Genomic DNA, 14543 nt, shown 5'->3' on the forward strand with positions numbered 1-14543 from the left:
GCTGCTGGGGTCTGGTGGAGGGGAATGGGGTGTGGGTGGTGCCCAGGGGGCTGGGCTGCTGGGGTCTGGTGGAGGGGAAGGGGGTGTGAGTGGTGCCCAGGGGGCTGGGCTGCTGGGGTCTGGTAGAGGGAAAGGGGGTGTAGGTGGTGCCCAGGGGCCTGGGCTGTGGGGGTCCGATGGAGGGAAAGGGGGTGTGGGTGGTGCCCAGGGGGCTGGGCTGCTGGGGTCTGGTGGAGGAGAAGGGGGTGTGAGTGGTGCCCAGGGGGTTGGGCTGTGGGGGTCCGATGGAGGGAAAGGGGGTGTGAGTGGTGCCCAGGGGGCTGGGCTGCTGGGGTCTGGTGGAGGGAAAGGGGGTGTGAGTGGTGCCCAGGGGGCTGGGCTGCTGGGGTCTGGCCAGGAGGTGGATGCCAGAAGCCACAGGCTACTTGGCTCCCCAGGCCAGGGCGCTCAGAGCTCAGGGGGGACGCCGGGAGGCACGGATGTATCCCGCGGTCCAGGAGCCATGGGGTCTGACCCAGACTTCTGGAACGGGACGTGGGGTAGTAGAGGGGGGCCCGGAGGTAAAACGGGCTCTAAGCCTGGCTCAGGGGACCTGGGGGGAGTGGGGTCCAGCTGTGCCGATGGCTCAGGGCTTTTTAGGGGGATCGGTCCTGCAAATGGGGCCGGTTCTGGTGATGGCTCAGGGGCGCCAGGAGAAATGGGGTCCGCGCGTGGTGCTGGCTCTAGTGTCGCCTCAGGGGCACCTGGAGGAGCAGAGTCTGGGGAAGCCTCCAGGCAGGGCTCACAGGTACCTGGAAACCAAGGCGGTCACGGTCCTGCAGGACGGGGGCCTGGCGGACTCGCTGGTCTCAAGAACGGGCCAGGAGGCCCGGGTGGAGGGCCCATGGGTGAAACCAGAACACAGCCAGCGGCTGGGGACACATCCAGAGGCAGGGGCGATGCTGGCCCTGGGGGAAAGTATAGCTCCGATGGTGGCTTAGGGAGTCAGGGGACAGTGGGGACTGTTGGGGAGGGACATGTAGGGGCAGAACCGGGGGGCTCTGGAAGAGTAAGGCCTCAGGGTTCGACTGGAGACGCCTCCGGAGCAAAGGGGGCCTTTGGAGAAGGGGGTCCAGGAGCCGTGGAACCAGGGTCTCTGAGGACAGCGGGCAAAGCGAGTGGTGGGGATGGAGCCAGGGGCCTTGGTGCTGGGGCCCCTGGAGCTGGAGCTGGAGGGGACGATACCAGGCGCCCCGAGGCACAGGCCCTGCACGCAGGGCTCAGCTCTGAGAGCCAGCAGTCTCACGGGTCTGGCCATGGGCTGGGTTCTGGGGATGGATCCGGAACTCTGGGGCCTCAGCACATTGGAGGCATGACAGCTTACGGAGGAGGGTCAAGGAGCCTTGGACGTGGGGGGACAGGGCCAGGGGCCGAGCTGGGCTTCGGACATGGTGCAGGGGCTCTGGGAGGAATGGGGTCAGGGGCTGAGGCAGGTTACAGGGACGGGATTGGGGGTGCCGGGGAAATGCGGTCAGCCGATGAGGCAGGTCATTGGAAGGATTTGGGGGCACCTGAGGGGATGGGATCAGGGGGCAAAGCAGGTGATAAGGATGGTTTAAGGGGGTCTGGGGGAGCCACGTCAGGGGCCGAGGCAGGCCATAGGGGAGGCTCGGGAAGGTCTGGGGAAGCGAGGCCGGAGGGGGACAAGGGCTACAGAGATGGTTCCGGAGGGGCTGGAGGAGCAGGCTCACTGGCTGGAACGGGACACGAGGGGAGACCCAGGGGCCAAGACGCCATGGGGCACGGGTCAGGACACGGGGCGGCATCAGAGGCGTCTCACGGAGGCACAGGCCCCCAGGGCGGTCCAGAGAGGAGCAGAGGGATGGGGCTGGTGGATGGGGCCGGTCCTGGGGGGGGCGCAGGAACAGCTGCCATTGTGGGTGCTGCAGACGGGCAGGGCTCTGAGAAAGGCCGTGGGGGCTCTGCAACCTCAGGGACCCCTGGGGAGTTGGGGGCTGTTGGGTCAAGGGGAAAAGCAGGTGCCAGACAGTGGCAAGATGGCTCTGGGACCTCACGGTCCCCTGGGGCTCCCGGTAGGGAGGGTGGGTCTGCAGACCAAGGGGGTGTGCAGGTTTCTGGCTCTCTCAATGGTAGGGGGGCAGTGGAGGGTGACACCTGGGCAGAGACAGCTGCTCTGGAATCTAGACATGACGGGGACTCGTGGAAAGCAAGCCCAGGGACAGCAGACAGGGGTGGAGCTGCTGGCCAGGCAGGACTGGCGTCTCGGAGGGCAGAAGACTTACTGCCGGGAGGCAAGGGGTTGGCAGCGGCACCAGGGAGCCCGGCAGGCACAGGCCAGGCTCTGGGCAGTAGCCAGACACCCCAGGAAAGGGGCAGCTCTGCGTCCGAGTCTGCCGACGGGCGAGAGATAAGCCGCGCTCGGGGCCCAGGCTGGGAAGACCAGGGGCTCGGCCGAGGCAGCACAGGAACTGGGGGGCAGCTCCCGGGCTCCAGGGCGTCCAGCTCTCTGAAAGGAGGGGATGCCACTTCCAGTGCAACCCAGGAAGGGCCAGAGGGCCGCAGGGGCCAGGAGGGGGCTGCGGGCCGAGAAGAGGCTGGCGGGAGGCAAGGCCCAGGGGCCCTGGACAGCACGGGTTCAGGTCCTAGAAGGGGCAGGTCTGCTGGCCTCGGGGACTCGAGTGGAGCTGGGAGCGGCCGAGAAGGTCCCTCGGGCAGAAGAGAGTCTGCAGACAGATCCGGGGACGTCCGGGGCCCGGGCTCTCCGCTGAGCAGGAGGCAGAGGGGAGAGAAAGACACACTGGAGGACGAGGGGTTCCCGAATGATAGGGCCCACGGTCCAGGGGCCCTGAAGGAGCACGAGGGACAGGCAGCAGGAGAGCCTGGCCGGTCAGGCGGGAGGCACGGCCTCCTCAGACGCAGGTCCCAGACACAGTCAGAAGCCGAGGCTGGAGCCACCGAGAGGGGGGTAGCAGATGAGGCCAGAGGCAGGAGGCAGCTGCCTGCAGAAGAGGACACAGGCCACCCTGGGGAGAGTCTCCACGAAGGCCGGAGCCGCAAGCCCCCGGGGCATCTTGGCGGCAGGAGAGCGGGCACAGACGGCAGGCCGGACATCTGTGGCCAGGAGAGCAACGCCACCCAGAGTCCCAGGTCCAGACGCAAGCCTGACGCTGGGGGTTTCTCCGAGGAGGCCCGAGGTAGGTTTTCTGAGCTGGCTGGCTCTGCCGGGGGCCCTGCACATGGGGGTGCCTGGGTCGTTCCCAGTTTTGCTTACAGCGGCAGGCGTTTATCCCTGCCACGGCTTCCCACTTTGGGGGGCCTCCTCCCAGCCCCAGAAGCAGCCTCTTCCTCCTTTGCAGGTGGGATCCAGGCTGCGAGGCTCAGGGGTCTCCTGGGCATCTGTCTTGACACCCTATGTGCAAAGCACAGAAACGTGGGTCACCCTGCTTCCCATCTCTGACTCAGGTGCCCTCCGTCCACCTGTACCCCACGTCTCCTGCACTAGCCTAGGCCCTGCGGGGGAGAACAGGGTCTTTGCTGTGCTGGCAGGAAGTGGTTGTGGTTGCCATCCAGGGTGCAGGGCAGGCCATGGCCTGGGGGCTGGGCCTTGGGGGGGTCCCCTGAGTGACCGTCCCCAGCCTCTCTCTGTGTCTCTTCAGCCCCTGTGGGCCACTTCTCCCAGGGCCTGGCTGACACGGAAGTGCAGCTGGGAGAGGCTGCCGTGCTGTCCTGCACCCTCAGCCGGGACCTGGGACCCGGTTCCTGGTTTAAAGATGGAGACAAGGTACCGCCCCCTCCCTTTACGAATGGGTTTGGGGCAGAGGAAGAGAGGAGAGGAGAGGAGAAGGGAGGGGAGGGGAGGGGAAGGCTTTCATTCTTCGTTTCCTCACGCATCTACCCTGGGAATTGAAATAGCCGAGAACTTGGTGTGTTTACAATACTCTGGATTTTGAACCAATGTGCGTCCTGCGCGCCCGGACCCCACACCTCTCACTCTCCGGCCGCTGCCCCAAGTGCTTCTCAGCCCAACACCTGTTGAATTCTCAGGCCCTTTAAGGCCTGGTACAAAGGCCATCTTCTCAGCCCAAGCAGGCGGGATCTCTTGGCCCTGGGCCGGCCGGCTGTCCTCCGTCTGGCTGTCGTCTCGGGGAAGCACGTCACAGCGCTTCAGAGCTGGGGCCTGGCGCCCACGAGACCTGGCTTCCCGTGCACTGACGTGACCCCTGGCTCTACCTATAGGCTGGGCTAATAACGGCACACGCTGCCGTAGGCTGTAGTGGCCACTCAGGGAGGGACAGAGCAGACAGCGTCAGCACACGCCCGGCACGCGCTGAGCGTTCCACTCATGCCCGTTACCATGATCCCTGCAACTGCGTCAGTGAGAGGCCACGCTGAGCTGGGCCTGGAGGAGCCGGGCTGGGCTGACCGGCTCCATTCTGACCCTGCCTCTAGCTCAGCGCCCAGGACGGGCTCGTCTTCGAGCAGGATGGCCTGGTGCACAGGCTCATCATTGAGAACGTGCAGTGGACCCAGGCCGGGAAGTACAGCTTTGCCGTTGGCAACCAGAAGACAGAGGCCACCCTGACCGTCCAAGGTGAGGCCCATCCCGCCCTTCCCTGCCGGGTGACGTGCAAACACCAAAACGTGTGGCTGGTCTGCAGCCAGGGTCTGACCTCATCCTGTCTGAGAAGACGGTTTTAAAATTCCTGTCAGAAAGTCCTTGGTCAGGTCCCTGGTCCCTGGTCCCTCCTGCTGCAAATGAGGCCACTGTCCCCACCTCCCCCCGCCCCTGCTAGCCCTCAGGAGGTGGGGGATGGGGGTCCTGACTCTTAGCCCACACTTCCTTCCCTGGGTCCTTCTTTCCGCACCCCCAGATGCCCGGTGCCCTGGCCTCTTTGACTCCCTTGTGCTGTCCCATGTCTAGATCCCCCCGTCATCGCTCCAAATGTGACAGACAGACTGAGGGAGCCTCTGGTGGTCAAGGCTGGGAAGCCGCTGACAGTGAAGGTCCCCTTCCAGAGTCACCGACCCGTTCAGGCCACTTGGAGGAAGGACGGGGCCCAGGTGGAGGGCGGCAGCCGCGGGGGCGCCCAGGTGGCCCTGAGCGATGGCGTCACTCGGCTGTGCCTCCCCAGCACCAGAAGGAAGGACGGCGGCCAGTACAGCGTGACGCTGAAAAGCGAGGGCGGCTCTGTGCAGGCCGAGCTCACCGTGCAAGTCATAGGTCTGAGCCTCCCCAGCCAAGGCCCGAGCACCCACACCTACTCCCACCTGTCCTCCCCGCAGACTGGGTGGGGAGGGGCAGTTCCGAAAGTAAAGGGCTGGGAGCGGGGCCTGGCCGTACTGGTCCTCGGAGCCCTGGCATAGCTGCTGGGTGGGAAGGTGGCCCCAGCCTGGAATGGGGCCAGCGAGGGGAGGCCGGATTGCTGAGCGGGTGCCCACACCAGCCACCGAGTGGGGGACTGGGCTCCAGGCCAGTGCTCTCCAGTCACCCCCCTGGGTGTGTGCGCATGGGGGTGGGGACCAGGGACACCTCTGAGTCCTGCCCGAGTCTCTCTGGGCATTCCAACCACTGCAGGCTTATCCGCTGATGGGGGGGGGGTCCAGCACCGCACCCCTGCAGCTGCTCTGATCCCCCTTCTCTCCCTGCTCTTCTCGGTGGCCCCCAGACAAGCCCCAGCCCCCACAGGGCCCCCTGGAGGTGCAGGACCGCCATGGGGCTGGTGTCTGCCTCAGCTGGCGGCCCCCTCGGGACGACGGGGGCCGGCCTGTGGAGCGCTACGTGGTGGAGAGGAGGCAGGCCAGTCGGAGCACGTGGCTGAAGGTGGGCGAGGCCCCCGCGGACAGCACCACCTTCACCGACGCCCAGGTGGAGCAGGGCAGGAAGTATGCCTTCCGCGTGAGGGCCGTGACCTCGGAGGGGGCCGGGGAGGCCCTGGAGTCTGCGGAGGTGCTGGTGGCTCCTGAGGGTGAGAGGACAGTTTGGGGTGGGGTGGGGGATGTCCTGGGGTCGCCACTGTGCCCCAAGGCAGAGGGACACCAGGGTCTTAGGCCCTTCGAGGGCACCATGGCGATGCCTCCCACAGTGTCACTTGGGATGTGGGAGCAAGATTTACGGGGTCTTCTCCCAAGTGTGGCTGTTCAGGCATGGTGGACGGACACGCAGAGCCCACTCTCGGGACCCTGGCGGGCTGGCACTGTCCTCCACCAGGTGCCTACCACCCGTCAGGGGCCTCAGAGCTGGCTGGGCTCCTAGACCACAGTGCTTCTCTGTTCCCGTCATTCCCTGAGCAGCTGGAACAGTGTCCCCAAGACTCCCCAGAAGGGACAGAGTGGCGTGCCCGACGCCCCCGGGACCTCCCTGAGCTGGCACCTCCCCTTGGCCTCTGGCTGACCAGCACTTTGTCTGCCCCCAGCACTCCCTGGGCCCCCTTCCGCCCCAACCATCCTGTCGGCCTCCAGCCGGGGCATCACTCTGACGTGGACGGCCCCTCGGGGCCGCGGCCGTGTCCACATCCTGGGCTACGTGATAGAGAAATGCAAGAAAGGCAGCAATACCTGGACAGCAGTGACCGACCAGCCTGTGTCTGGTGAGTGCCTGACCGGCTGTCCCACGCTGCCCTGGCCCCCCGGCTCCAGGGTCCTGTGTCACCATCACGCCAGGTGGGCCTGGCGCAGTGGGTCTCACCTGGGCGGTTGTGCCCCTGGGGACACGGGGCAACGCCTGGCAATCGGGCTGTCGTAACTTTAGTGGGGGGAGACGGGGAGTGACCTCCAGTGCGAAGAGGCCGGATGCGGCTGGACACCACGTGACACAGGCCAGCACCCTCCCGCCCCCACGTCCCCAACAAAGAATCGTCCGTCTAAAATGCCCACAGTGCCCAGGCAGGAAGCCTGCCCAGTGGGTGTCGGGATGGAGGCCGGCGTGGAGCTGTTAGCCCTGCCCCTCCGTCCGGCCCTGGCCTCGCGCAGCTCACTTTTCTGTAGTTCTTAGCATCCTCGTCCATAAGAGGAGAGGTTAGGGCACTTGTCCACGACCACCCAGCAAGTTGGTGGCAGAACCAGACAGGGGTTTGGGGCCCTGACTTCCTGGGCTGTCTCTGCCTTGAAGGGAGCTGAGTCACACCTGCTGGCTGGTGGGGGGCGGGGGGCTGTGTTAGGGCCCCAGGCTGGGTCTCCGCCAGAATGCGTGGGCACCGAGCCTCTGCGTCCCCATCTCCTGGTCCTGTCCCGGTGGGGCTAATGTGGGTGGGCTTCCCGCAGAGCGGAAGTGGACAGTGGGGGACTTGCGGCACGACTGCCAGTACGAGTTCCGGGTCACGGCCGTGGCCCCCGCCGGCCCTGGGGAGCCTGGACCCCCGTCGGATGCCGTGTTTGCTCGGGACCCCATGAGTAAGTGGACGCCAACCCAGAATGAGGGTGGTGGTGGCAAGAAGGGGGTGGCTCTGAAGCCAGCGGGGCAGGACAGGAGGCCACAGGTCAGGGCCAGTCCTGAAGGGAATAGCCAGGAGGACTGCAAGTTGCAGGTCAAAGTCCTCTTTGCATATCTTAGGGGGAGGCCAAGTCCCCAAACTGAGCTCAAACAAACTCAAGGACCAGGCAAAGCGGATTAGAAGAGTTCCCTCCCCAGGTCATTTCCCTTGTGAGCGTCTGGGCAGGTCAGTCCCCAGGCTGGCCCACCTGTCCTGTCCTGTAACCATCTAGTCACCGAGCGAGGGAGTATTGTCCCAGCGGGGCAGGGCGGTGGGGGGGCTCACAGTGGAACCCCACCACCAATTCCCCATCTACCAAGTGTTTGCTCATCACGTGCTGGGCGACCAGCATTGTGCCAGGACTAGGTGGGTACTTCCTAGCACAGCATTTCCCTGCTTCCTGGTCTCAGGAAGAGCAGGGTACTGAGATGACGACAGACATTGTGACAGTGGCCGCGACAGCAAGGTCTGCGGTCAAAGGTGTTTGACGTGCAGCCTGTGACATCCCCAAGTCCCACAGGAAAGTCACCCGTCCTGCTTCGTTTGATCCAGAATTCCCAAATCTGAGCAGAGCATACCTTTGCCACAAAACACCTAACAAAGACCTCACTCCGAGGCACGCAGCCTGGAAACGCTGCTCTGTGTGCACGGCTGAGGCCGAGTGTGGGATGGAGTAAGGGTTTGGTTCCAGGGAGGTGATCAGGGAGGTCTGGAGGCAGGATCCCAGCCTCCCACAGGAACACACATTAGCCACAGTGAGGGGCCTCCCTCAGGAGAGGGCAGGGCCATTCCTGACATTGCCGTGGTGCCCGGCCAGGACCGCCCGGGCCCGTGAGGGACCTCCAAGTCATAGACACGTCGAATACCAGCATCACCGTGCGCTGGGCCCCGCCGGACACCGAGGATGGCGACGAAGCACAGGGATACGTGGTGGAGCTGTGCAGCTCAGACAGCCTCCAGTGGACCCCGTGCCACCTGGGCACCGTGCCCGCCACCACCTACACAGCCAAGGGGCTTCGGCACCGAGAGAGCTACTTCGTGCGGGTGACAGCGGTTAACAACGGGGGCCGCGGCCAGTCCACCGCGCTGGACATGTTAGTACAAGCCATGCCCGCTTCCGGTGAGTGCCGCCTCCCTGCGCTCCCCGTCCTGAGAGGGGCCTCTGGGCAGCACCCCTGATCTCGCTGAGCCCCCAGTTTAATCAAGCGACACTTATTGAGCACCCATATTTTCTCGTTGCAACTCATAAAAATCCTGCAAGATTAAATGTCTGTACCCCCAGCGTACAGACAAGGAGACAGGTCAAAGGGACCTTGCCCTGGGTGACACCACTGGTCGTGGCCGGTCAGGATTAAACCAGGAACCCCACGTGAGCTTCACGCTCAGACAGGAGGATGCCCGGCCTCCTGTTATGGACGGTGGGGTGTCCTGCTCCTTGGGCTCTCATGTGGACACAGCGGACCCATCTTCAACCCAAGCTGACACTGGGCAACAGTGAAAAGCACCCGAGTCCGGAATCCCTGGGCCTCGGCCTGGCTCTGCCCCATCCCTGTGGTCTCAGGCGGGTCACTCCCTGCCTCAGATCAGGGGCCGCCTCACCTGCACAAGGAAGCGTTGGGTGACTTTTCCAGCGTCCTTTCTGCGCAGGTCGAACCCTGTCCGACGGCTTTCCTTTCTCAGCCCCCGTCCCTCTCCCACTAGCACCTCCCCACCGGCTCCTGTGCTCCCCCGAGCCCCCCCTCCCAACTCCCCCTGGGTTCCTGCAGAGCCGCCTGTCCAGTGCAGGCTCCGCATCAGGGCGGCCGGCCCCGCCTTCCCCCTCCAGCCCACCTGGTTGGTGACCAGGGGCTGGGGCCCAACTGCAAAGGGAGGTGACAAGCCGTCTTGTGTGTTCCAGTGAGTCCCAAGTTCCTCACGGACGCCTTCAAGGACTCGCTGATGGTCAGAGTCGGGGACACCATCCGCGTGCCTCTCTCCTTTGAAGTGAGTGTATCGAATGGGGGTGGGGAGGGGACCCAGAGCTGCCACGGGAGCCAGGCTCAGCCCTGTGGTTCTCGTCTGTCTCTGCTCCCTGCTGGCCCCCAGTCAGGGGCCCGGGCTGATGCTGGACATCAGGCCAGCGTGAGGAAGGAAGGAAGGAGGGGGGTCCTCCTGGAAGGTCCCGCCCTCACCTGGCCACCGGGCAGCCGGTCTGCTCTGGTCTGCAGCGCCCTCTGGTGGTAGCTCCTGGGACTGTACTTCCAAACCAGGGCACCCACTTTCTCTGGAGTCTGGGAATTTGGGGGGTTTACAGCATGGACCACCCCCTTTGACGTCAGAATGTATTTTGTGCAAGCACGTGACCGGCACATGACTCAGGATGGCCCTCAGCAAACACCGCCTGTCTCCTAGTATCGTAGTACAGGGTAGCGGTCGGAAGCACAGACCAGGTTCACTGTTCCGCCTCATCGCTGGCAAGCTGTTTAACTTTGGACAAATCTCTTAACCCCTCTGTGTTCCAACTTCCTCACCTGTCAGATGGGGGCGGTGATAGCAACTTATCTCAAAGGATTGTTCTGAGATTTCGAGGAAACAATACATTGAAAGCCCATAAACAGTGCCAGCACGTGGCCAGCACCCAGCACGCACTGCCCGTTGTCATGGAAACCGTCACTGTCACCATCGCCACCTGTGTGGGAAGCGCACAGGTGGCAGAGCGACACCCAAACCCAGGCCTAAGTCCAAATTACACGTTCTGAGCTATATGAGACCGTAACAGTGACAGTGACAACAGTGGCAGAAATGCGTGACACATGCCAAGCGTCTGCTGTGATCTGGTCCCCATAGCTGTGCTTTCCTTGTAGTATTAACTTTTGGGTCCTCAGAACATCCCTGTGGGTAAGTCACTGTTCACACCCCCATTTGACACTGGTGCCAGAGGGCTCCGTGCTGAGGGCCTCACAGGGGCACTGGCGGCGTGACCATCCCCGCCCCGGTCAGGGTCATCACTGCGTGTGCCAGGCCACCATAAGCCCCTCCTGGACAGCCGCTGGGGCCCCCAAGTCCTGAGCGTCAGGTGGCTAGCACTCACCTCTGCATGAGCCGCCTCACTCCCATCTCGTCCCCACACCCCTGCCGTGTGCACCCAGCTCTGATGATGTTTTCCTGCAGAATAAAATCCAGATGTCTGCATGGGCGTGGCGTTGCGGGCACTTGGCGTTTTTGCCCCCCCATTCCCACCTGCGTCCCCGTCCCAGCCAGGACCGCCCCCCCCCAGAGCCTCTCCTCGCCCCTCAGGGGTCAGTGTCGTGGTCTCCCCAGATCACCCTGCCTCACTTTTCCTTCCTCGTCCCTCAGGCGGCCCCCATGCCGGAGGTGACCTGGCTGAAGGACGGCCTGCCCCTGCCTAAGAGAAACGTGACCTCCAGCAAGGACGGCCTCACCCAGCTCCTGGTTCCCGCGGCCAGCCTCTCGGACACTGGTTTCTACACTGTGGTGCTGAGGGGCCTGCACGGGGAGGAGGCCACCTACTCCTTCCAGCTCAGGGTGGCAGGTGAGGCGGGCCTGGGCTGGGGCTCTGGACGCTTGGCCACTTACCAAGGCGTGGGGCTTCTGTCTGGCCTGGTCCCAGGTCTCGGCTGCTCTACCAGGCCTGGGTGTCAGGTAGCCGCACCCCAACCTTGTAGGCGCTGAAGGGAGAAAGGAGGAGAGGCCGAGGGGGAACCGGGGACTCACTCTTCTGCCTCAGGAACTCGGGGGCAGTTTAGCCCCTCAGCCGACCTCTGCTAGTCTTCACTCCGAGTCAGTGAACACACATGGTCACTGCGGGGACAGCTGTCTGTGGTCCCTGTGGAGACGAAGCCTGCCCTCCCCCCCTAACCCCACAGCGTGTCCTGCACGCCCACCCCACCCAGGAGGAGTCTCGGGACACGGAGGGGATGAACAATTAACAAAGGGCTCTGTAAGGTGGACATGAAAGACCCACTCTGTCTGTATCCTGAGTCATTTTACTAGAAACCAAAGTGAGGTCCCCGCCCTCCAGAGAGAACTGTGGCCCCGTGAGCTCTCTCTGGCTCCAGCTTCCTGCACAGCAAGACTGTCCCCCAGGAGACGTGGGGACTCAGGGAGGGCCACGCAGGAGCCTGGGGTGTTGTCAGGTGCCCTGCTGGGTCCCCCCCAACTCGGTTCCCTCGGGCCTCTCTCCCACAGATTACCCGCAGGCCCCCGGGCCCATCAGCTTGCAGGAGAACGTGCCTGGGACGGTGACTGCCGAGTGGGAGCCGTCTCCGGACGAGGCCCGGGGCATCCCTCTGCACTACACGGTGCTGACACGTTCCTCCAGCCACGGCTCCTGGCGCGAGGTGGCCGAACGCGTCCACACCAACCGCTTCACCCTGCTGGGCATCGTCCCCGGCCACGAGTACCACTTCCGCGTGGTGGCCAAGAATGAGCTGGGCGCCAGCATGCCCTCGGACACCAGCCAGCCCTGGTGCATCCCACGGCTGCGAGGTGAGCTCCGCAAGCCCCGGGCCCCAAAGTCTCTGTGAATAGCTGGACCCAGGGTCTAATTTGTGTTCTAATTTGTCCACAGTGAATGTGTGTTAGCTTATAGAAAAAAAAAAAAGCCCCAAAGTATTTATAGAAAAGGATAAAATAGTGAGCCAAGCCTGGGGGGCCAAATGTGCAGGAAGGCGCCAAGTCCCACCGGGTGTCTCTGCCCGGCGGTGCCCCTGCCAGCCTGTCACCTTCTGACCCTCTTGTTCCTCTCTGGGTTTCACCACAGACAAGCTCACGGTGAAGGTGCCCAGCTACCGGGAGCCCAACCTGAGCCAGAAGCCCTGGTTCCTGGTGGGCCTGCGGCCCCACGTGCTGCCGCCCGGCTGCGAGTGCTGCATGAGCTGTGCCGTGCGCGGCTGGCCCCAGCCCCACGTCACCTGGTTCAAGGACGACCAGAGCCTGGCGGGGAACTCTGGGGTGTACAGCACCGACATGCTGGGCGTGTGTTCCCTGGTCATCCCCAGCGTCTCCCCCAAGGACAGCGGCCAGTACAAGGCAGTGGCTGAGAACACGCTGGGCCAGGCTGTCAGCACAGCCACCCTCATTGTCACAGGTAAAGGTGCCGCCCTGGCCACATGGCTGCCTTCGGGGGGCCCTCAGGGGCCTGTCAGCTCTAGAGAGATCGGGCCTGGATAGGATGTCAGGGCTCTCTGCGTAGCTGCCCATGGACTCTGCCCTTGAACCTGGCCATCACTGGCCATCTGGGGGCCCTGCTTTGCCCATCTGGAAAGTGAAGTTTGGACAAGACCACTGATGGGCACCCCGTGGCATAAGGGGCTCCACGTCACCCACCTCCGATTGCCAGGGTGCCTTGCAATACGTTTCCACAGGAAACAGCGAGGCCTCTCATGTCGTTCCTTCATAAATATGCCCCGATTCGAACATTTAGTGCCCCAAAGCCAAGCTGATTCTCTCATTGGCGAGCTTGTCCTAAGTAAAGCAAATAACACGTGTTAATAAGAGAACATTTTTCCCCAACAGCACTTTAACATCTTACATGTTAAAGAGCCGAAATACACAAACAACTAAATAACCCCTAACATTTTTAATGATTCAGAATTGAGCTTTGTTCAGAAAAGCAGCCTTTCGGGCCTGGCCCAGGACCCGGGCGCTCTCTGCGGCGTCTGTCCCAGGCACCCAGGGAGCCTCTCAGAGGCCCAGCTTGTGTGGGAGCCTGGGGTCTGGGTGGTCAGGGTTGCCCAAGGGCCCGGGGAAGGCCTTTGCCCAGAGAGCACATGGCGGCTGTGCATGGGAACCCACAGCCCTGGTGGCAGAGCCCCAGGTCCAGCCCCCTTGCTGCACGGCCGTCACCACTGACCTGGGGGTGGGCAGCTGCCCCTGTGGGACCGGCCACATACCCTGGGGCCCTGTGTCTTACAGAACCCAGCTCCTAGCTCCGCCTCACCCTGGGATGGCCCTGCCCGGCCACACGGCCACGATGATGACAGATGCCTGACGCCGCACTCCCGACACCCTCACTGGCCTGGAGAGCCAGGCCCCACAGATGGAGGACACCGGCCGTGCCCAGAACCCCAGGGAGATGGGGGTGAGGGGCTTCTGGGAGGTTTCACCAGGAGGCCATGGAGTCCTTGGGGAAGGAAAAGAAGAACGGGCGACCTTTGGCCTCCCCACCCCAAGCTACGCCACAAACGGGGTGCCAGGGACCCACTCCCACCATGTGGCCTCTCTCCTCTCCACCTGAGGAGACCCGGGAGGCCCCGCTTGCAGGACGGAGGCCAAGCTCTCCTCTCCTAGGCCGCGCCCCCTGTGGGGGACGCGCTGGGCCCGCTGTGACCACAGAGAGGAGCGGAAGGGAGGTGCCCGGACCTGGGTGGGGCCCGGGGCACGGAGGGCACGCGTGTGGGGTGATTTCTGTACTTTTCTTCATTAAAACATTAGGCAAATAGAGGCAAATCATTTGCAAATGAGCTGGAGGTTGGTGTGTTGGGGGGAAGAGTCTCACAGCAGAGCCTTTAGCCCCGGCTCCGGCTACGGGAGCGGGTGGGTTCTGGCTTGGCGGGCAAGCCGGGCTGCCATCGGAACTGGGTCTTCTTGCAGCTCAGGCCCGTGCCTGGGTTCCAGCGGAGGAAGCTGGGGGCAGTCGGGGGGGTCTGGGGGGGGGCGGCCGCCCTTCCTCCAGGCCCATCTCCTGCACGCCGCTGTCTGGCAGAAGCCCTGTGGGCAGCAGAGCTGGTGGCTCCGTGGTGTCACGTATATGGGGAGCACAGGTCCAGGTGACTATCAGTCCCCACAGAGAGCCTGGGCTGGCGAAATCCTGCTCCAGAGAGGCTTGGGGGCCCCTGTCGGAAGGGGCTGAGAGACCGTCAAATGCATGGGGACCTGACCCTCACTCAGGGCTCTGGGGCCCCCCCTCACCTTCTCCACTGCCCCCACTGCCCCGGGTCACAGACGGGAGGGGCACCTGCCTTTCCCGGGAGGACCTCTGTGTGCCACACCCCCACTGCAGGAAGGCCTTGTCCCCTCTTGTCCGCAAGCCCTGAAACTCCCAGGCACCCAGGAAATGTTGGGGGTCCCCAG

The 14543-nt window shown here is 63.9% G+C and overlaps 1 protein-coding gene across 1 annotated transcript in view; it reads left to right on the forward strand.

Annotated features, from left to right (window-relative positions):
- The window catches only part of IGFN1 (immunoglobulin like and fibronectin type III domain containing 1), a 25632-nt gene extending 11699 nt beyond the window's left edge, over nt 1-13933 (forward strand). Inside the window, exons 13-25 of the mRNA XM_019637998.1 lie at nt 345-3194; nt 3657-3781; nt 4450-4591; nt 4922-5221; nt 5667-5966; nt 6414-6587; nt 7261-7389; nt 8287-8589; nt 9367-9452; nt 10806-11001; nt 11658-11957; nt 12232-12558; nt 13386-13933. Of these exons, the coding sequence (XP_019493543.1) occupies nt 345-3194; nt 3657-3781; nt 4450-4591; nt 4922-5221; nt 5667-5966; nt 6414-6587; nt 7261-7389; nt 8287-8589; nt 9367-9452; nt 10806-11001; nt 11658-11957; nt 12232-12558; nt 13386-13399 (5246 nt within the window). The 3' untranslated portion in view covers nt 13400-13933. The remainder of the gene's footprint in view (nt 1-344; nt 3195-3656; nt 3782-4449; nt 4592-4921; nt 5222-5666; nt 5967-6413; nt 6588-7260; nt 7390-8286; nt 8590-9366; nt 9453-10805; nt 11002-11657; nt 11958-12231; nt 12559-13385) is intronic.
- The last annotated feature ends 610 nt before the right edge of the window (nt 13934-14543 follow it).

The sequence above is a fragment of the Hipposideros armiger genome, unplaced genomic scaffold (genome assembly GCF_001890085.2).
Source record: "Hipposideros armiger isolate ML-2016 unplaced genomic scaffold, ASM189008v1 scaffold_37, whole genome shotgun sequence".
NCBI classification, from domain to species: Eukaryota; Metazoa; Chordata; class Mammalia; order Chiroptera; family Hipposideridae; genus Hipposideros; species Hipposideros armiger.